The 24,048-nt window shown below is 38.3% G+C and overlaps 1 protein-coding gene across 1 annotated transcript in view; it reads right to left on the bottom strand.

Moving 5' to 3' along the window:
- Positions 1-1,707: 1,707 nt before the first annotated feature.
- The window catches only part of LOC121511519 (carbohydrate sulfotransferase 15-like), a 31,943-nt gene continuing 9,602 nt past the window's right edge, over positions 1,708-24,048 (bottom strand). Inside the window, exons 2-8 of the mRNA XM_041790259.1 lie at positions 11,685-12,302; positions 7,425-7,764; positions 6,499-6,642; positions 5,335-5,491; positions 3,644-3,800; positions 2,249-2,396; positions 1,708-2,147 (exon numbers count right to left, since the gene is read on the bottom strand). Of these exons, the coding sequence (XP_041646193.1) occupies positions 1,957-2,147; positions 2,249-2,396; positions 3,644-3,800; positions 5,335-5,491; positions 6,499-6,642; positions 7,425-7,764; positions 11,685-12,233 (1,686 nt within the window). The 5' untranslated portion in view covers positions 12,234-12,302 and the 3' untranslated portion in view covers positions 1,708-1,956. The remainder of the gene's footprint in view (positions 2,148-2,248; positions 2,397-3,643; positions 3,801-5,334; positions 5,492-6,498; positions 6,643-7,424; positions 7,765-11,684; positions 12,303-24,048) is intronic.

Genomic DNA, 24,048 nt, shown 5'->3' on the forward strand with positions numbered 1-24,048 from the left:
TGCTCCTCAGCTGAAAATAAATATGGCAAAATACAGGAAAATCCTGGAGGACAATCTTATCTGGTCTGCAAGTGGACTACAGCTTGGGAGAAGATTTATTTACCAGCAAGATGATGACTTGCAGCATACAGTGAAAGCTACACAGAAGGGTTAAAGACAACAAGGTGAATGTTCTGGAGTGGCCAAGTCAAAGCCCAGACCTCAATCCAATAGAGAATTTGTGCACCCTGACAGAGCTTGAGCTTTGCAAAGAAGAATTTAGTAAAATTGCAGTGTCCAAGTGTGTGAGCCTGATTGAGACCTTTCCAAACAGACTCATTGCTGTGATTGCAGCCAAAGGTGAATCTACAAAATACTGACTTGAACAGGGTGAATATTTATGCACTTATTTTACATTACACACTTTTATTTAACTCACATTACGTAGTAGAAATTGGTTTTCACTTTGATATCAAAGAGATTTTTTTTGTCAATAAAGACAAATTATATTGACCACGGTTGATTAATAAAATCAATAAAAGGGTAGAACATCCAAGTGGGTGAATACTTTTTGATAGGCAGTGTACATAAACTACTGGCTCCTTAACCTTATAATTTAGCACATTTTCATATCTTTAGAAACTTTGAGGCAGCACTTTTGATACAAAAAAAATATTCTGTTTGTATTTTACGTGAATTAGTCATACATTTTACCCAGTATGAGAAAATAGTCTTTAAAAATGGACAAATCTTACTTTCCAGGAACTATAACATCCTCAAACTGCATGTTTAGTACAATTACACCTCTGAATAAAAACTGGGACAAGGGGGAAAATATTTATTAAACTAAAAAGTGATCAGTTACAAAACACTGAACTCTAATTTAATTGAAAACAGCCCAAAGAAAACACAGATTTACTTCAGACAGATTCATCCTCTCTGTTTTGTTCTTTATAAACCCAGTAATGTTCCTCCCCTGTTTCCAGTAAACCGTTGTGAAATGTTAAAACTGGTGTTTTCTGTTAGTTTTCTTTCACTTTCAGTCTTTGTTACCACTGTGTATTGCTTGCATGAAATTCAAAACTGGGGCATCTAATGCTCCAACAACAGTAATTATTTCTTCTGTTTCATCACCTGTTGTGTTCTAATTTCTAATCAAATGTAGAGATAATGTTTGAAAATCACCACATTCTGTTTTTTTATCCAATATGACATGATGTCCCAACTTTTTAGGAAATGGGGTTGTATATTTAACAGCCCAAACCACCCCTAAAGTTTAATTTTAATCCAAAATAGGAGATAAAAAATGTGTGGTGGAGATATAAATTGTTCAGTGTATTTTTGTATTTTCGGACCCTCTGTCAGGTCATTTATGTTAGCACTGTTTTAAAATATTGATTTCACAAGAAACCACTCATGCACAAACTAAGATTGTAAAATTCTGCATATTTACAGGGGAGTAGCTTCTTTCTTGTCTTTTGCAGTTCTTCTGTTTATGTGGGCATATAGGGGGCATGTGGTGGGGCAGTATGAGCATTATCACTACCTGGAGCTTACTGTGTGTGCAGCCTGGGTCTGCTGAAGGTGGCAATGCTGTGGTAGGCGATGTAGCTAAGCACCTCTCCCTTCAGTACTGCATGAGTACAGCATGTTTCGTTTATTTCTGACGAACACTTTAGGTTGTAGTCATACAGCAGCTCAGTAATCACTTTAAACACTGCAGAAGCATTAAATTCAGTATATTTTATTCTCATCTTGACTTGATCAGTTTTTCACATCCTTTTAAAAGAAATAAATATCACAGACAATCCCATAAACTTCTCCAGAGCCTTATATAATTCCATATATCATATACATCTTTTAATAAGTTCTCCCACTGTAATTATTATTTTTAAATTTTTTTTTACATCAGTAGGTGTTTGTGCAGTAGGTTCCAGCTCTGGATGTATAGCCACATTTGGCCATGCTCATGTCCCATCAGGTAGTACTCCAGAGGAAGGCCTTGTTGTCCAGCACACTGGCCAGTTTTTGGTTAAAAGGCTGGTGAAATTCCCTGAGGATGTCTCTGGTAGCTGGAAGCATCGGGCCCAGGTTTCTGTCTGCTGCCCGCCGGGTGTTAGACATGGGCCGTTTGGTCACTGCTGCTTCCACTTGCTCAGGCAGAGGACCTGCAGTAAGGGGAGGATGACTTCAGTCCTGACACAGACTGGAGGGTTAACCACAAACTTTCACAGCCAGGTAGACATTTACAACTCTTTTAGATACTTACCTACACTTAAGAAATTAAAAACTTGTTTTATTGTCATTTTAAGGTTGGCTGCGTAGTCCTCTAGTCGAAGAACAAGAATCTGCTCCCTTTGGAAAACTGTCAGCCAGTCTAACAGGAAGATTATGTACATCCCCAAATTCAGCCTTACCTGTGGGGAAAAATGGATGTGAGTCAACATCACAAGTCTCTGAAAAGGGTAGGATTGTTTGTGAAGATGTTAAAGAAGTCATTATAGTGGGCTGCAAGAGTATCTTGTCATAGCTGTTAGCAAAGTTTAGGTGATTGACGAATTACCTGAGACAATAAATGAAAGTCACTTTTAAAAGATAAGGATGGTGAAATAGACCCACTGACTAAGTGATGGATCGAGACCGGAAAGTGGGTCACGGATCTGTTTTTAGTAGGTTGTGAGGGTGTTCCTGGAAAAAAACTGTGGTGTAGAGTCCATGACATACAGATCATCATAGCAGACATTCGTCCATACATTTTATTTTACTTTGATATTCCATGAAAGCAAGTAAATTAAGCTAAGTTAAAATAAGTTAATTTCTCAAAATATCAAGAAAACCCAAATTTACACCTCATCATGGAAAACAGAATTAAATACAATGCATTCATGCATGTCAATTTAGGGTTTCTATAATCACACAATTACCCTGTCTTTATATACAGTCATGTTTTGTTCCAAATATGATAAAAAACTTAATATTCTTTGCAAAAAATGAATCCATCATTAAGAAAATGTGCAAACTGCTGTTCATTCAATGGCAAAACCATTCGCAATTTTAATACAGATGCAATGACATTTAGCATCCTCAGGAGGGCACCAAAGTCTAAGTCCACCAGCTAAAACCAAGCTATAAAACCTTTGTTCATAACCTGAGTTAAAAAAATCAATCAGACTGTAACCCTCAAATCCCTATCACATCTTTATCAGAGGAGCAGTTCAAACAAAAACAGTCTAATTGTGTCTTATTCAAGGATATTTATTTTATACATAGGTGTTGTGTATTTCTGTTCTTGATTCAATAAGCATGGTTGACTAATACTTTTGCAGTGGTACACACCTTATATGTTGTGGTGAGGGTTATGTACGATTGTGCTCTTGACTTGGAATAACCCCACAGGAGATGGTGGTGCAAAATTGATAATTAAATCAACCAAAACCAGGCTCTTTTAGGAAAGCAGTATGGCACTCAAGGGACTAAACATCATCACTAGGATGATTTTATTCATTACAATGACCAAATTAAAACCATGCTGATTTTCCTGTGTATTATTGCTATAACAACCCAGTAAATTCTATAAGAACAGAAAAGGTATCTGTTGTCAGTATAAATTACAGTTCTTAAATAAATATTCTATTTAAACTGAAATATGGAGGAGTCAGCCTACCGGCATCGTGTTGGACAGGCTGGTGTTGTAGGCACAGGACCAAATTGTCCTCTCTAAGAGGCAGGACTGAAACAACTGTACAGAGTCGATGACCTTTTGATGGAAGTCCTCTGCTGACTTATTGGCCATCTTAAAGTACAGGTAGTCAGAGTAGAGCCTGAAACAGAGATATCAATACTGGTCACTTAAAACTACAAGATGACATTTTCATGGATGTAAAATCAGGTTTATGATTCACAACAAGTGCGTTCTGCTCAGAATAAGGCCCCATAGAAGCAATTCAAACTCCAGTCCTCCCCACACACAACCCTGACTACTGCAAGTACAGACAGATGTATAGACTGAATTACAGCAGTGGTTCCACCTTTTTGGCCTGAGAGGTAGACCTTATAATCTCACTGAACATTGTCACAGTCTTTTCTTCATATTTTATGGTAGATAAGGCTTCAGCTAAGTCAGAGCTAATGTCCACTGCTGCTGTTACAGCCCAGCATTATCAATGCTCCCCATCCTGAACACAAATCACCCTCAGAATCAGCTGTTTTATTTGTCACTGCACTCAAAATGACCTGAAGTTTTGGAACAGCTTCACAGTGGTAATGTCATTTCTTCCCCACAGACCAACAACAAATAAGATGGTGAGAGACTCCAGATATGACCTTTTTCAACAACAACGGAAACTAACCCAATTTCATCTTTCTGTAGGTACAATTTCCAGGTAAAGAGCTGGGATATCTGGAGAGGATACTATGTCAGAAAGCAGATGTCAAGTTTAAGTAACCTAGTAAGAATAAGCACAGGTGAAAGGTGCTTTGAATCTGAGGTTGTGGGAACTGCCAGTGCAAAAAGAGCAGTCAGAGGGACACAGGACCCTATGCATTACTTTTATTTTTTTTTTCTTGAGATCATTTTTTGGGGCGATTTTGCCTTGATTTAGAAGGACAGCCAAAGAGACATGGGAAACATGGGGAGGGAGGGCAGGGGAAAGACATGCACCAAACAGGAATCAATCCCAAGACCAGTGCACTAAGAACTGTGACCTCTGCACATGGGCACCCGCTCCACCCACTAAGCCAAACTGGCACCCAATTTAGCAATGGTTTTACCAAGAGTTTCTCTTTTGACTTTTTAATTCATAGTTTTTTACTTCTTGTTTCAACATCTTTCACAAATTTTTCGAGCTAACTATCCAGCCAACATTTTACCAATAGATTTCACTAGGAAATCATTTATCTATTATTTATTCATTCTTGTTGACTAATTACTAAAAGTTTTTCCATTAGCTGGTCTGAAGTAACTTTTTCCATATTTTCTTTCTTTCTTTGTATGGGGGATTTCCCAGATTAATATGAATGTATAAGCTAAGTTGCTAAACTCTTCTTCTACAACTTAACACTTAACAGTTGATCCATTGGCATATTCTTTTAGCTAAAAAAATCCATATGTATTACAGGTATCTTATTATTGGTGAAAAGATACTGGTGTCTTATTATTGACCCTCATGCATGCTTGTGCGACTATTTTATGAGCAATTTTATGTAGTTATACGGTAGATGACTTGATGAAGATTCAGCCTTTTAGGAAAATCATGATTTCATTGTTTCTAGTACTTCAGCTAATCTCAGATATCTCCACATAACTTTTTATAACTACAGAGTTACATTTGTCAGGGAATCACATCTCTGCCGTACCTTTCTACTGGATCTCGAAGCATGATGATGATTTTGGCACCAGGCTGAACCGTGTGGATGAAGTCCTGGGCCAAGAACGGAGGCTCTGCCACCTCTTTCTCCCCGTCGAGATAGCTCCAGGCTTGGTTGTCCCACATGGTTGATGCACTGGCTTCACCTGTCAAATTAGTGCCATTCACAGAAACACCACGGATAACAATGTTAATGTGGTGAGTTGTGCAGACACTCAGGCATAGTGTAGCAAAGTTAAAGGTAGGTATAGAGGTACAGGTCAAAATATATAGCACCTTCATTAAAATTTTACCTTATGCCTCAAAACACAGTCATGACTGCATAGCTGAAACTGAAACTGATAAAATGTAAAATTTCGTCAGTAATCTTCAAATAATTAGCTGTTTTCTTCAGTTAAAGACGGACATACTGTATATTGATAGCATGCTACATATTCATACTAAACACATGAAAGGCTTTCATCATTAGGGCAAACGTATGCCTGATTAATCTGTCTTTGAGATCCAGTACCTGATGTTGCCTGTGTCAAAAACTGAAGTTTTTTTTTCTGACACCAAGGGAAGACAAATACATAACGATTTTTTTCTGTGAATCTTGTGAAGATATTCATATTTTGTTCTTTCTCACACACAAAGCAAAATCAGCTTCACTTTCTTGTTCATACATCTCCATTAAAGAGGAGTTTCATAACAAAGATGTCAAATACTGCCTCTGGACACATGTATTGTGCATCCACCCAACAATGAAAATAAATTTCTTTAATGCATCATTTATATCCAGATTATCTGTCTTTTAAGGCAAGGCCCAGGAGGGAAAGGTTTAGGTCAACAGTGTTTTCACCTCAGATTCACAGAGAACAAAAACAGGCAGATATGATGGCACCCTGGGGCATGTTTACTTTTAAATGCCGCTGTAGTGCTCCTGAGGTCAGAGCCACTTGACTTACTGAATAACAATAAAGGAAAGGGAGGTAAAAGGGAGCTGGAATTTGAATCACAGTCAGGATTCAATTGTCTGGCTGCTGAAAAACCTCAGGAAACACCAAACGCAGAGGTGAAAGGGTGAAAGATTCTTCTACCTGATGCTCAATGTAGGCTAACAATACCAAACCCTACCCACCCACATCACACAAACACTTTCACATGTGCTCACCTGTTATGAGCTGGAGTGCTCGGTGGTGTCCAGATGAATTTCCACTGATTACTTCTTGGATTTTGTTAGCTGCCAAGTCAAACAGGTCCAGGTAATCCTCCACAGGAAAACTTTCCTGGAAGCCATCTTTAAAACGGATATAACCTGCACTCCAAGGAACACCAAAATACCATTCGTTATTAACTCCTCTATGGACATCTGCAGCATAAATGAATCTAATAGACTCTATGTGGTTTAAATCTATTTGAGACATGATGGAGAAAAAATGCAGACAACAAACAGATGGTACAAAAGTTGAGTAACACATAATTTTTCCCTTTGATGACTAAATACATGTGCAGTTAATCAAAGAACTTTCTGGAACATTAATAAAAATTAATGAGGCATTTCATAAGTAAGCGGTTACAGGAAGTCAAGATGGTCTAAAGGTTTGAACATTTTTATAACGATAGGAATCTGTGTTTTGGTTTGATCTTGAAACTTCTGAGTCAAGAGTTAGTATTTTAGAATCAGTTGGTGTACTAAAATTACAAAAAATTATACTAAAAAATACTTGTATTATCTTATATTCTTTCATCCTGTTACATTGTTTTCCCCTTTTATAAATTAAACAGAGTTGCTTTATTGCTAAGACTTTTGAGACTTGCCAGTTGTAACTTCTTTTTTGTTTTTACACTCCATTTATTCTTGTTAACTTTTGTGTCTGCACTTTGTTCTTCTTTTTTGTTCTCTTCTCAGCGTGGTTTTTGATATTATTGTTATTTTTCTGATTTCCTGCCTTTTGCTTAGTCCATAAACATCCATTCAAAAGTTACTAAAACTTCTTAGAAAACACAAAATATTAAATATGGACGATGATGGGGAGAGATCTTCAAAAATTGGAGAGCATTCACAAGCACCATCCATCCAATCGTCTAGTGTCTTACCAAAGCGCTTCCTGGTCCACCAGTGTGGCTCCTTCATGGTGTTAAACTGGACTTCTGGATGCAGCAACAGCCTGTGGAACAAGTCAGTCGTGCCGCATTTTGGTTGGCCGATGATGTAAAAGTACGGCAGGCAGCGTAGACGAAACATTTTATTGTCTCTGTGGTGTAAGTGCTGCTGAAAGTTGGACCTCAGGTGGTCGCAGACTGTTTTGAAGCTCTTCGAGCGCAGAGTGAAGAGGTTCCTCTTATACGGATCAGTGCTAAGTTCATCCGTAAACTCCTCGTACCAGCAAGGGCTCTTGACATCAGGTAGGAAATGGTGAGGAATTACAGAGAACAACTGCAGAGAGGAGCAGAGACAACATGAAGTTATAAACAGAGAGGAGACAGCATGAGAAAATTACCAAACACTGTATAACAGAGTACAGGCTTATAGTGATCTGGAAGGCAATACATTCATTTTTTTTGTGAATTGTTGTTATAACAGCAGAAGTCTCTCTACAGTAAACACTGAGAGGATATCTAGAAAAACTCGTAACGAGTAGTAGAAAACGAGATTTTCTACTTTCACAGAAAACTGCAAAAGCTTTCACCCTTTAAATTATTTACTAGAAAGGACATTAGTTGTTGAGAATTTTTATGATGAAAATAGTTTAAAAAACCTTTACTTTTGGGGTACATTAATTATTTTGCTTTCCAACAGACGTCTCATTTTAATTAAGAAACTTTCTGCAACTTTTGGTTTCACTATATTGCAGTAACAACCTGGATGGTAGGTGTTGTTAATAGAAAAAGTGGTTTCCCCCTTTTCAGGAGACTGGTTATATGCTGTCCTTCTTCCTGGTCTGTCTAGTGTTGATGCTGTGGAGCATGCTCAGAACACCTAGTCCAGTTTGGGTCTGGTTTAGGTCTATACATGCACAAGCTAATCAGCCACCAACTGTTTTATCTAGGTAGGTTGGTCTGAATTTAATAAACTCAACTTAGCACAATTTCAGGTGAACCAACAAAACTATGTGTATTTCAAAATTCAACTTTTTGTCAAAAACGATAAATAAATAAAACAACATATCAGTTTTTTCTGACTGCATTGGCATCAGTGGCCGACCTGTGGCTGACTCAATTACAGTATGGCCCTGGAGCTGTTCTCATGCAAGATAGCATGTTGCAATGTTTCCTGTTAGCTCTGATATAAATAAGGAAACTGCTTTGTTGTCTTTTTGTATTTATTTTGTGCACATGTAATTTCATTTCACCCCTAACATTGGCTAAGGACATCCTTATTTATTTAGGCACAAGACTCACTATGTGCCATTGCATACGGACTCTTGTTTGACTTTTTAAAACTTTTTATATATTTTTTTTAATGATGTGCTTGTTTACATGTGATGTGATTGTACTGTGTTGATGGATGAGCTGGTGATGCAAGACAAATTTCCAAGCAATTGGACAATAAAGTATTATCTTATCTTATTTACTGTCATAAATACACATTAAGTGTTTTCTCTTCCCATCTAAATTTATTCCAAGTCTTTAATTAAAAACCTTGCTCACAGCCAACAAGCCAACTACAACCTTAGGTGGCTAATTTACTATGAGAAACAAAGTCATATCTCTAACACTGACACCACTAATGAGTATATATTCATCTTACTGACTCACTCATATTACTGCCTCTGTTATTATGATGTACAGTAAAACTGTCAGAACTACCAGGTGTGTAATACCTCAGAATTACACTGGGTAAGGTAAGGATAACAACAAGCACCTACGGCAAGAATATTTAGAACATTATCACATTGTAAGAATAACAAATAGATCCCTTAACAGCATTTAGAATGCTATGTAACTTGGATTATCGCCTCTGTCAGCCTCAATGACCACTGGTCATTGTGACAGTCTGTAAACAGCCATTTACTGGATGATTTAGGTGTTATTTAAGTCATAAAAATAAAGCAACAATAGAGGTCATCTATTTACATTCTCAGGGCAGGCTGACTGATCATTTACTAGCTTATGTTTTGTCATTGTTGAGTAAAAATATTGTATGACTGCAGCATGTAAGGGAAACAGAAATAGTTGTTCAATGGAAGTATTTAAAGGTCTTGTAAGGTTTGTGTGGATTTTGCTGCCTCCCTTGGCAGAACCTCTGATCTAACTGCAGATTTTGCACACAAGTAGTGTTTTTAACTAAAACTCCACCCTGTTTTTTTTCCACCATCAAACATGTAACTGCTGAAAAATCTTGGTGGAAGATCATATGTTACATACTACTTCTACAGTTAAAGACGCCATCATCTTCACATCAAGTGACTTTATTGTTGACATCTTTTCAGTCCAAGTGTTGTTGCATAGCAACAAGCTAGCACAACTTCCAGCCTGGAAAATAGACTTCAAAAACATAAAACAAACATCCGTTACGGCTATCTGGTAACTTCAGTGTTGTCTGACAACTTACAAAACATATTACAGTGCAGTTACATTTAATTTTCTATTTGATCATTCTGGCCTCTGTAATGTAATGTACATTCAAGGATTTCTTGCAGATGCAAAGTTGCAAACTATGAATTCAGAATGTACAAGATTCTCCATATAACCTCACATTTAGTTTGAATAGTGGCAAAGTATGTGGTAAAAATCTTTCCAGTAACAATGCATTTAAACAATTAATGTGACACCAAGGGATGGAAATTGTTAATTTTATTATTATCAATACTTTTGATACTCCTTATCAATTTGAGTCTTTTTCCATACTACTACCAATACTTCTGTTGGGGAGGGAAGAAAAAAAGGACAAAACATTCTTAACAGAAGTGGTATAAGCTGAGTAGTTTTTGAGTTAAAAGTTAAAAATGTAATGATTTCATCTGTTATATATATTTAATATAGCTGCTGAATTTTGACAAAAATCAAATTTCTTGTTGTTGATGTCAAATTGTGAACACAGCATGATGTTTTATATACATTTGCTTCATAATTGTTTTATAGACCTGACCTTTACACATCATTATATAATTGCCAGCTCGTTTAGTGCCCTTTTTAACTTTTTATTCTGACGATTTCAGCACTAGATAAACTTAGATTAGATTTTTAACTTACAGGACTTTCTACAAAGCTAGGGAACAGCTAAAGCTGGTGTTATGAGTGCATGCTACTCCCAGCAGCTGTTATTTATTTGTTCAAGCCCATAATCAAAGGTACTGCATTTTAGTTGCACAATAGTAATGTGCTCTGAGCTTATGTTCCCCCTTGGCAGGGCTGATGTATGTTTTGCACCAGTAATATGGGAAAATGATTCTAGATCACAGAACCCATGAGACATGAGAAGCTTTGATTGAATTTGGGGTTTTGAAAAATGCAGAACTGGGGTTTGATCTCCATATCTTGTGTCACCAACTCCCATTGGCAGTTTAGAGTGCCTTTAAAGAGTATTCACCTCCTTGGATGTTATACTCTTTTATTGATTTTACAAATTAATCATGATCAAAATAATTTGTCTTTTTTTGACAAAAAAGCCCCCTTAAAAAGCCTGACTGGCTTAATTCAACAGCTGTCTGTCAACTGGTGCTGGTAGACTCACAGTTAGTGAAATGGGGATCACCTGAGTGCAGTGAATGTCTCAAGTGTAGTATAAAGACACCTGTGTCTGGAAGATCCAGTCACTGGTTAATCAGTACTCATGGCTACCATTACACCAGGAAGACAAAAGAACACTCCAAGCAATTTGGAGAAAAGATTATTGAAACGTTTAAGTCAGGGGATGGATAAAAAGAGTTCCCAAGGTAAATCTGGACTAGAGTTTTTCAAAAAGGCATGTGGAAGACTCCCTGGTCAAGTGGAAGAAAGTTCTCTGGTCTGATGAGACCAAACTTGGTAGTTTTTGGCCATGACACAAGGCGTTATGTTTGGCAGACACCAAACTCCAAACAGCTGATGGCCCTGGAAGGCTTGTAAAGGTAGAGGACAAAACAAATGTGACAAAATAAATGAAAATCCTGGCGGACAAGCTGATTAAGTCTGCAGGAGAACTACTGCCTGGAAGAAGATTTTTTTTCCAGCAAGACAATGACCCAAAGCATACAGTCAGAGCTACACAGATATGGTTCACTCCTGATCCCTGCGCAACCAGACACAGCTTGATATTAAGGAGATTTTTGTAAAACAATTTTTAAAAAAGTACCAATTTTTAAAAAAAAACACCAAAAAACTCTTCATGTCAGCTTTTAAACATGAGCCTGACAGAACTTCTCATAGACTTACATGGGGGTCCGTTTTAATGACATCCGTTTCATCCGGCACCTTCCTGGGTGTGTATTCCAGTTTGGACCGGATGACCTTCACCAACAGTTTTATGTCTATTACAGTTTTTCCAGAGGAAGTGCCAACAGCTGTTGTGCAGGGCGGGACAAACACAGGTCTGAGCTCATCAGGCGAAGGGGTCAACAAAAGTCCTTTCTTGTCCCACGTGAGGATGTAGGATGCCATGATGAGAAACATCAACGTCAGGCCCATCAGAAAACTCACCACTTTGACTTTGGAGATGCTCCGCAGGCAATTCATCAGGATAACCCACTTTGAATCCACATTTTGAGGCAGGTTTGTGTGCCGGAAGTCAAAAAATGTCCTGACAGGCCTTTTTCCATAGCTCTCACCCAGGAGTAAGGTGTGAATGTAGTTATAGTCCGTCTGGGTGTTGCTCCCATATTTGAAGTCTGATAGTGACATACTGTTGGCATGTAGAAAAAGCGCCCAGGAAATTATTCTTTCAAAGCAGTGTCCATGGGAGGTTGTGTGTCCTGATGTGTCCATCCATCATAGTTTCTCATTCTGCAGGTCATCATTTGTTGTCAGCATGCGCATTTTCATCCGCAAGGCCTCCTGTGAATGAGAAACAGTTGTTAAAACACTTTGTATGCTCTTCCTTCTTACCAAAAAAAGCAGCTTTGAAGTATTTTAGCCATGATTCTAAGAAAAGTGGCTAGAACACTTTTAATCTCAGGGTATTTTAGGAAGCTTTATTCCACATCTGGGGCTTCAGTATGTCAATTTCAAACTTTACTACCCTCAATAGCACATTTAACCTCTAAAATGTTCGAGGTCAGCAGATTGTGTGTGGTCTGCTGGATGGAGATCCCTCGCTTTAAGATGAGGGCCTCAAAGCACATGTAAAGACGAGCCCCACCAAGAGACTTTCAAGATCAGAATAATAGTTACTCTGCAATCCAAACCTAGAACCCACCATTACTGTCTGTTAGGGAGAAGCCTGCTGAGAGCTTTGTTTTGTTAACCTGGAAATATTATTTTCAAGATCAAGGTTTTTCACAGAGAAAACCAAGTTACATATAGAAAACCAAGTTACATATTGATACAGGTGGACACTCGGTGTGGTAGAAGTGCTCATTTCATTTTATTTTCCTGCCACATGAATAATAGTCATTATTATTTCAGGTCCACTGCTTAGAAACTCCAGTTTTGTGAGAGTAAAATGCTCTAACACTTCCTCAGCCATTTCTTTTTTGTTTGTTGCAGATTGTTTGATTTATAAGTCCCTCTAGAGCAGGAAATGAAATCCTCCACCAGCGTATGGGAACTACATGAAGCACACGTCTTTACACCACTGACAGCACAACAGGGGCCTGTTGGAGTGTAACCGCAAATACACGATGTGACTCAGCAATGCAGTGGTTCTCGACATGGGGTACATGTCAGAATTGCAAATATTAGTTTTTACTATTATAAACCAATTTAAAATTTCCAAAAATCTGTATTTTTGGCTGATCGCTTAGTTCAGCCCTCCTCATGGCAATGTCTGTGTCTGAGTAACTGACTGAGTGAGTGATGCTAATTTCTAAGCCATAGAATACAGAGTTGCATTTGCTTGTATTGAATGGATGCCTCCACTGTGGTAACTAGAGCCATACATAAAGAGTTGCGCTATGGACAGAGTTTACTTGTGCTGAAAGCCCTCTAATGGCTGCCTCCACTGCTCTAATTACTTAGATATAGCTTTAGCATGGCTTCTAATTAACCAGAACTGGGCCATATTTCTGTATGACAAAGAATAAAACAACCCTATAAGCTTTTCATGTTGGGAAAGATGTTTCACTCTCACTCTGAGACCATGTGATAGTTGAGGGGGAAAGGGTAGCTTAGCCTAAGCCAGACCAGCTCTTTTGTCAGAAATGCCCAGCATTTCTTCATTACACTTAGCACTAAGACCAACACCGAAAGCTTTCTGCGACAGAAAACGATGTTGTCTTTCTTCTGCCGCCCTGCTTTAGCATGATTATGTGATAGTTACGTGGACAGGCTTACTTGTTGTGAGATATAACATCTGCTAGTGCTGTCATTAGCTGGGACTGAGATGCAGCGGCACTTTTGTCTGAACGTGTCTTTATTAAAACATGTGCAGACAGCAACACGCTTTCCATGACAGAAAAGATGTTTTCACTCTACTCCAGGTCTTTTTTGGTATAGGTTTCCAGTCATTTCTGTCAGCTTCTGTTCAATATGTTCAGGGCCTGCTAGCATGTTAGCAGTTAGCTTGGATGTCATTCTAGGAATGTCTGGACCACTTTTCCTTCTTAAAACCGGAGCAAAGAGCCACACTGAAAGCTTGTCTTGGCAGGAAAGATGTTTTTGCACATTTCCTGTAGTGATGCGTCCCCTTCTGGCACAAACACACACACACACAAAACAGCTCAGAAAACAGGGAGGACATTTCCTCCTCACTGTTAAGCTAACAGTAGCACTGTGTTGTCTTTGTGTTGTGGTCCCATGTTTCTGTGTAGCCAATCAGATTTGACAAAAGAAAATCAGGAGTAGAATGTAGCCGTATACGTAACCAGAAACAGTAACTTCCATATAAATAAGGACCTTGTTGTCTAACACTATGATAAATGTAGTCATTCTCATGTAGTCATTCTCTCAGTTTTATGGTTTAGTTTTTGTCCCAATGCGCTATTTAGAGTTTGATTTATTTGGGAAATACTTTGACCAAGAAGGTGTAATTATTTCATTACTTTTTTATTTTTAATGGAAATCACAGAAGACTACTCACTCACACTGTGTTTTATGTTTTCATGTAAAAACAAAATTACAGCATTCAACATATAAAAGTCATAGAACTGGTGCTTGATGCTGTAAAAAATATAGTTTTACATAAAGTATTATGTAAAATGTTTTTCTATCCTGAGAACAAAAGTATTTAGTCCAACAGTTATTGGAAACAAAAGTAACATACAGTTACTTTGGGTCAAAGTGTTTCTAATTTCAAAGCCAAAGTGGTACTGAATGAAGAGCTATTTGAGAACCAAAAGAGCCAGCTCCTCTTGCTGAACTGAACCATATGATCTAGATCTCTGAACAGAGCAGGAATCAGGATCCTTCCATTCTCAACCCACAGACATTAGGACCAACACATTTACACCCCAACATAAAGTCACCCTGCCAGAACACACAATTCAGTCAGGCTTTTCAACAGACATCCCAGACAGATGCAGTTAGCCATATACTAGGTTTTAACCTAGTCTTTTAAACATAATCCAATGAACTGTGTCCATCTTCCCTGGAGAAGAAGACTTTTTTTAAAGGTTTTGCCCTTCCCAAACACTTTGTATGGGCTGTTCAGATGGATGTGAAAATATATCCCAATGCAATGGATATATGAAACAGTCTATCTGGCCTGTCAGATTATCTGAGAGCAGTCCTACAAATGGGTGCACTGAGGGACAGCTTTGTTTTGGTCTGAGTGAGTGGTGCTCAAGTGTAACATCTCTTGGACATCTCCACTTAAAGTTGTTTATCTTACCTTCAAGGTCTGATATATCCTGTCTTCTCCTGCTTCTGTTTTGACTGTTGTTGTTTTATCCCATCTACTGTAAGTATCCTAACATTTTAATGTAATATGATTTCTCCTTAAAGAGATTTTCAAAATGATATCGAGGCAAAAAAAAAAACTAAGAAAGAGCTTGTGTGTCAGTCTCCGTCTCGCCTCCTGCATCTGTTGTTTCTTTTGCAGACTACACCTAATCTCCGCTGAAATGTTGTAACAGGTGTGTAAATTTCAGCTGACTCAAATAAGTTTTCATCAGTACAGACTTGAAGAATGTGTGCACAACAGTCTAGCTAAGTCCAAGAGTAAGCCCTCACAAATATTTCATAAGTTACAAAGAATGCACTGCTTGGTGCTATTGATGGGCAAATAACTTATTTTTCATACTTCTAAAGCAGTTATTGGCCTTATTAAATCAAATATCTGAGTTCTTTTCAAAGGCTAAAGGTCCATAGTGTGACTCTTATACATCTGCAATGGTTAATAGTAGGGATTGGGGATTTTTTCAGCTTCCACCTCACCTCTAAATGTATTACATGTCCATGTTTTATGTCATTAATACGTTTTAATGATGTGAATATTTAAAGCCCTCCAAGCTGTGTTTTGACACGCATATCAATAAACTCCATACTGTTATCCATTCTTATTTTATTCATGGCACTGCGTATCTTTATTTCAACAAATCTGTGTAATTGCTTTCCCCTCTGATCTCTGTAACTAGCGGTTTATTCTCACCTTTAAAGATTAATGTGTGCTTCCTGCAAAATTCAAAATGTGAGAGAAAAGAGATTTAGAAATGTGACAGAGTATAAAGAGGACAGTGAGTCAAGGGTAAGACTCAGAGTGGAGAAATAAAGCAGCAAAGATTAGCAAAAAAACAGTGTGAGAAAGAGCAGGAGAGAGAGTCCTCTAGACCCCTTTGGTGTAAAAATTGATCCATAGCTGGAAGCAAACAGCAGGTGGGATTGACTGAGGTGAAAAGACATCATCAAAATCCTGCTGACTCCAAATAATGGGCAGCATCAATCTTTGCATCAGATGCTTTTGTTGTTTGTAGAGCGAAAATGTCAAGTTCAATCGGTTATGAAAGCCTGGACTTGTAATTTCTCATGTAGTTTGCACAAAGTGCAGAGTTGTTTACACTCTGAATCTGTTATTTTACTGAGGTCTGCCAGACTTAAGATTTTTTCATCTGATGATAGGCAATGATGTAATTTTCAACCAGAGTTTTCACAGTTTTCACAGTAAAAATACACTACATAAGTGAAATGTATTTAAAAGTTCTGCATACAATAATATGTGTGGCAGGAGAACACAGTAAAGCTGCAGAGTTTACTGTTTTTTCCACTGCAGGCCACTGTAATTTAAACATCATTTTATATTTCATCTTCCACACTCTAGTATTACTCTACATTCTTTAAAATAGCAGAACAAGTATTTCAGAATGAAGCTAAGTAGAGAATGATTAGCTTTGCTTACTCGTGTTTCTTAAATCACTGTACATACCAAAATACAATTTTGACCACAGTAAGTATATTAAGATGGACAGAAAAACAGCTGCCTCTAAGTGAGGTCAAAAGGTTTGCCAACTGGTAACAGTATAGGTCATAAACCCCACCGCATCCATGTTAACAGATGGGATATAGGTCACAGTTACAATGCAAGTCAGTTACATTTTTCAACCATGTTCTCAGTGAATACTTGATTCTGATTGGCTATCGAAGTTCCATCAGTGTCAATTAACTTTTGATATCTGCACATCTATGGAACTTCTCCAGTATTTCCAATCAAAAAGTCTTTACACTGTTCCAAATTAATGTGTCGCAGCCGTTATGTGAGAGGAGTAACCATAGCAAAGGGAAGTAGTCACATTCTCAGAAAACACATATAGCAAATTAAATACAACAATTAGTGATTTCATAATTTTCAATTTATTGTCTGTTTTACTTACATAGCCTTTCCATCAAGTTAGGCACCCCACAAGTTAATTTACTAAATAGTATTTCATTATTTTCTTTAAATGAATGAATATGACACAGTAGGGGTGCAAGATAAGACAATCTCAGATCGTGAAGAAATAGAATGTATTGGCGATCTGCTTATCTGTTTTATCGTAGGATCGGCTCTACTACTTCTCACTCTTTGCCCCACCCCCGCTCCCCGGAGCAGCAGAGCCTCATGCTAAAAGTGAAAGTGAAACTTAAATTGTTTGTTCTCATGACGATTTCTAACTCTTATACGAAGCTTCGTCTTGGTTTTCTGAACCATCAGTGTGCAAAAAAATATCTATTTGCACAATCTACACAAAGCTTATCAATGTTTTTTAGATGAGCTCTAAAGGCAGCATCCTCCAGTCTGCCAAGGTTCAAACAGGGAAGAGAGATGAAGCATACTGCGGTTCAGCGGCGTAAAGTGTGTCTGAGGCAGATAGCCTACTGTTGTAAGTGTTACAGCCAACATTTGCTTTCATTTGATATTTTCCGAGTTGTTTACAAGCCTTTCCACCTGGCAAGTAAATGTCAGGATAACGCAGTCACGGGTGAAACATTATAACATCAGTGTCTTTCACTCACCTTTATTGCTGTTGTACACATTCATCCCTTGTGATGTTTTAGCCTAGCTTTATCTATTGGCATGTTTACATTAAGGCTGAACAATTTGCAAAAATAATCTAATTGCAATTTTTTTCCCAGATATTGTGATCGCGATATAATTATTATCAGGTTACTCACCTTATGCATTTTGGAACAAATTCAAGCAACAGATCATTGTATATTGTAACCTGCATTCAAACAGAAACACTCATACATTTTTTCCATTTTATTGCAAAATGGATCTACAGTTTTACTTGTCAGGGAAAGCTCTTCTCAAAAGATGCTCCCAGGGTTAGTCAAGCAGCATGCTTTGACTTTCCAGGAGCGCATGGCTATAAACCCTTATATAGATGGATACATAAATGACAAAGTGTCTTGAAAACAATTAATTTCAGAAGCCATTAATCCATAGTAGCATGGGTCTGAATATGAGGGTGCAACAAGCTGTAAGCTGTAAAGGAGGGGGAGGTGAAGCTGGCTATTAGCTGACCACTGCTGGGGGTGAACTAAAGCTTCATCAGTATTAGATAGAATAAATAAGTTATTTTTGCTCATATTGCAAATTTGATACCAACTGCTTAATTGAAGGGGATTATCATGTTTAAGCCACTGATTTTGACTCAAACAAAACATACATAAAACACGAAAAGGAGGATTTTTATATCCATTTTTAAAAATTTGACACTTGAATGTTTGCATAATGTGCATAAATATCTGCTGCTGCAAAAATGAGTATTAGACTGCTATTTTGACACATTCCAAGTTAAAAAAATACTGCAACTTCTGCGATTTTCAAATTGCAGCAGGCCATATTACGATTTAATCTCATTTGCATTTAATTGCCCAGCCCTAGTTTACATCCTATCACATTTTTTTAAATTTATAACTTAAATGAACTTATTAATCACGTACTAACAGCTTGTTTAATATGCATATTCATTCCACATACTAATGGTAGGTCTTATAACTTCTTGTTGACCTTGGAAAATAAAGTATTCATCTTCTTTTTTTTTTTTTTTTTGTAATCTTGATGCAAAAACAAGCATACATAATGTCAGGACCAAAATCTCTGTTGACAAATGTGGCTCTTTGCAGTGTTCTTGATTGGAATAGCAGAGCACAGGGAGAAAGGCCAGATAAAAATATGTGAAATCATCAGTACAGATACTGAATATCTAAAGGAGTATGCTTCAAACACAAAAGAATCTGTTCTGCTGTAGACCTAGAGGATATTTGACCTTTTTAAAGGTTTATTTTTGAGCTTTAATGTCGTTATTAAAACAGGACAGCAAATAGAGTTGAAAACTACAACCCACTTCAAACACGACACACTCTGTACATTACAACTGACTACTGGTGCTCCAGGATCTTTGAGTTTCTAGCGTTACTTTAAAAACGTACTTCAGTTTGTATGGGGTGATGGCGTAACTTGACCAGCCAGATCCAGTCTCTTATGTCAACAGTGCAGTATGCCAGCACCAATATTTTGGCTTCACTTTTATACAAAAGAAGGAGACAGAGCAGGTGGCCACATTAATATACAGTCGATTTTGACATGATGGTGCTGGATGAAACGCAATAAAGATATCAAAATTCATCTTATAGGGGAGATGGATATGTGTGTAACATGTCATAGTCAAACAGGTCATAAATATTGAGATACTTTTACGTAAATCCAAAATTGATCTTTTTTTTTTTACTGCTCTTAGAGAATGAAGGTCAGGATATTTTTTTTGTATAGAAAAATGCCAAGATTGACTGTATAGAATTCCACTATAATCCATCTTACAGCTGTTGAGATCCTTCATTTTAGACCCGCTGACAGACATCTATTACCACCAGTCCCACTGGCATGGTCTAAAACTAGATGAAGTGATTCACATATGCACACACATTTGTTTTTGCTCTTCAGTAATGTCAAAAGCAGCTGATAGTGGGGCCTAATGACGTTGATGTTGTTCAGACAGTTGTTCATTCTTCAAACTCTTGGCCCAAAATCAGCACAGATCAATATCTGCTAGCTAGATTTTTGATGAATTAGTCTCCAGACAATTAGTTCTGATGTGTTTGCTAAGCCCTTGACCTTTCTGTTACAATGCCAGGATCAGGCCAATATTCCCTATTTGTTCAGATATGTTGAAATTAAATGGCAGACAGCCATGGAATCCAGAGAGCTCTCACAGGAAAAAAACTTTTTTCCGTTTTGAACACAGAGTGTTCGCCTTTCCTCATCTGCAGGTCAAAATATCAACTTGATTTAGTTTGCAGCCCACTGTGAAATTCTGAATTGAATCAGGCTGAGAGAATAAAACCATTTGGTATGATTTCATCCAGGGGGTTAGGAGTGCAAGAGTTGCTGATTTCTACGTTAGTAATTACAGATGAAAACACTTAAAGGCTTGTTAATCCCCAATCCACTCCTGTATACAAAAACTGTCATGAAAATTATTCTCTTTTAACCAGGAACTCACAGAACATCTGAGATCAAGCAAAATGAAGTGCAATCTTCGATCAGATGTTACTTAAAATTTGAAATTAATAAAAGTGTTATGCATTTCATATGTGAAAAGGAATAAAAGTTACTCTTCTTCCTTTATCTGTTCATGTTTATTTATGGCAGGGTGAATGGATGGGTCCAGTTGTTTTCATATTAGGATTGTCCAACAATGACCCTGTTTAAACCTTGCATTAAGATGGGATAGCATCCAATTTAAGTATTCAGATGCCAGGTGGTGATCCTTATTGCTGGGCACTGATGCACCTCAATTCATACTGAAGACAGTTTGCTATCTGATAGCTCAGACTGCATATGGAGGTGGTCTGGGATACCTTCATCCAGATTGGTTTGATAGTGTAGTACTGTCTGACACATATCAAGACCGCCCTGTCAACTGATGTGGTCTCCAGTTGTCCACCAATAAAAAGAAAGTTTGGCTTTAGTACTTCAGTCAATTTAGCCTCAATCATTGTCAGAGTTGGGAATGATGCCAACGTAAGCAAAGTAGTATCCTGGGAGAAAGACTAATGCAGGTGCAAAGACACACTAACAGACACAGGCACTGAAACACACATGCACACAATGGCTGAGCACTCTAGCGTGAGCTCTCTTTTCTCAAGATAAAGGACAGAATAGAACAGGGAAGAAAACTTTTTCCACCACCATGATCAGTAATTCTAACCTCATAAAGTACTGAATTAAACAACATGCTTCAGTTTAACTAGTTACCAGAGAGCCCAGCACTACAAACACCAATAACCAAGGTACAGCTCACATTAGCTCGGCAGACCAAGGAGCAGCATGTCCAAACAACTAAGACTTGATTCTAAATCCCTGCCAGCTACACAGTGTGTCACCAAGGAAGCACTAAACAGACTGAAAGAAAGGTATGCTGCTGCAGACATGTTTCTAATATCAACTTTAGAATCCACTGCCTTCAGTGAAATAATGAGAAAAACACAGACAAGAGGAGAGATAGGCAGAAAGACTTTTAGAGAGCAGCTGGGACTTAATTTGTACACTGTCAATGCAGTACAGATATTTTATACTTCTGAAACAGTGTACAAATGCTTGGCTTGACATAAAGGTTCAAACACTGTCAGAAGTTTAGAAACATGTCTACTGTGAAGTATTGTTTCACCACTTTCCACCATAATGAAAATGGCTACAATGTTCTATGAAATTTGAGTTGATTCCTCTCACACTACCACAATAACACTTATTAATGTGATGTGTGCAATAATGAGGGTTGAAGCAAAAACAGCAACACCCAAGTCACTTTTAAAAGTAATTAGTTACTTTTATAGTGAAGTAACTGAGTTACTAACTTTTTGCTAGCAGTAACTAGTAACTGTACGAGTTACTATTTTTCAGTAATTTGCTCATCACTGGTCATAATGATGGATCTTTCCAGGGCTGGACTCACACTGGCATCCTGGCTTACCAGGCATTTTCCCTGTGGGCCAGTGCCCTTTCATGAGGCACTGGCCCATTAGTTGTTCTTTATAACGGCAGTTGACTAGCCCCATCTCATCACCTAAAGGTTCATTTAGGGTGCTTTCACATTAGGGACCTCGGGCCAAAAGTCCGGTTCGTTTTGGTAGCGTGAATGCAAACGAAACGCGCCGGGGCCCACTTGGGGAGGTGGTCTCGGACATGATTCAAGTGGACTCTGGCTTGGTTCGGATGAGATGTGAATGCAACTGCGCCTTGATACGGGACAGAGCACCATATCAGCTGTATGATGTCGTCGTAAAAGCTAAACTTCTTTCCACAGCGCGGCAGTTTGTCCAAATTTTTCCCCTATAAAGTGCGGAAATCATCAGAATCGAGTCAATAAACGGTCTGTTGTGACTCACCTTACAGATAAACACAAGTTGTCATTGAGAGGAGGTGCAAAGGCAATAAAAGTCTCCTGTCACCTCGATAACCGCTGTATCTGCGCAGCGCGAGCCCATTTAATCCTCTAAGCAGCGCGTAGATGTGCAGATACGAAGAGCAAAGTTGCTGGCATTTTAAAAAGTGATTTTAAATCATCCATGGCTACAGGATAGACTTTTTGCCAGGTCAAAACAAAAAACAATCTTCGCTCAGGTCATGACCCGAGTGGTTGCCATGGTAGCTTCTTCTTCTTTCTCCTCCTTGGCGGGGTTGTAAACCAGCTACGTGCATATCACCACCTGCTGTTCAGACTGAGTAAATATGTATGTGGGCCCAGGCACAGTTCGATGTTGCAAGTGTGAAAGCAAGCCAGTGGGGGGGAAAGGGGAGGAATCGTGCCGTGGCACGGTTCGAAACAACTGGGCCTAATGTGAAAGCGCCCTTAAACACCTCCCCTCCTAACTCTGCTCCAGTTAAGCATTAAGATGACACTAAAGTGTGCAAACAATTGATGGGATATGTAAATAATCATCATATCAACAAGTGTCCTAGATGCTGCAAAAGTTGTAAAGACTCTGCAGTCCAAGAAGTACACTGTCTGATACTGTATACAGTGGAGCAGCAGAGGCAGGTGTGCGACAGGGGAGTAAAGCAGTGGGTGAGTGAGCTCTGTAGAGTATTATAATATAGGCTTATGAACAGAACTAGAATTATTTATTAAAACAGTCTGAGAGCAAATCTGTAGCTTTTCTGTGTTCTAAAGAGCAGAGAGATTTTTAAGCCCTTTAACCATACCATAAAATTACTTCATTAGAAGTAAAAATCCTGAATTCAGACTGACTTTTCTGACATCTTGCTTCCTGATTTGCAACAGTTTGTCTTTTAAGACACCCTACAGAGCGCAGGCTCAGCTGGCCCCTTGGTTTCCCCCACATCACAAGTGATCAAATCATAAATATTGAACATATTTAATATTTACCATTTGAAATTGATGCGGCCTCGGCATTCTCCCGAGCAGGTGGGACCAGTCTGAACATACCTCACCCCACAGGATATTCTGGTCTTTAGAATCAAGACTTCGCAGACATTTGTCAGAAGGGTGGGAAATCTGGGCCAAAACCTGCCTGATCATCTTGTAATGTTTACCCCACTTCATTTGCAGCCTCAATATGTTCAGCTGTAATAATATCAGTAGCTTGTGGCTGATACATGGACAAACCATAACACTCATTATTTCTAATAAGACCAGCTGTACAGATTCCACTGCATTCATAAACAACCACTTCTATCAAAATGCTGGCCTGTGAGTTCAGCCTATGCGCTTCAGACAGAAGACATGACGAGCATATTTTGATTGCATTTTAGTTTTCACATTAGCATATATTCATCTGCTTGATTTGCTCTGTGAAATTTTCTTTAGGCAGAAAAAGACCTGATCCTAACACCCTGTCTCCCTACGTCCTCTAGTTTAAACATCTCTACTTAGTATTTGTGAGATAATGACGCCAATCAGCCTAAACCCAATCTGTGCTGCATAAACCAGGATATCAACTACACAGCAAGAGAGAATCTGCCTCCGCACAGATCTCTTCCTCAGGAAAATGATGCATGCTGTATTTCAGTTCTTTTCAGTACCAAAATGCTAAAATATTAGCATGAAACAGCTTTGATTTAGGACACCTTGAAATGAGTAATTTCACTTCTCAGAACAAGAAGAGAAGTGCTACTCACACATATTCCTGCTTCTCCTGCAGACTTTTTTTAATCATGTCTACATGTTTAGAACTGTGTAAACACATCCTGACCTTGTACAGTACG

Source organism: Cheilinus undulatus, linkage group 6, assembly GCF_018320785.1.
Source record: "Cheilinus undulatus linkage group 6, ASM1832078v1, whole genome shotgun sequence".
NCBI lineage: Eukaryota > Metazoa > Chordata > Actinopteri > Labriformes > Labridae > Cheilinus > Cheilinus undulatus.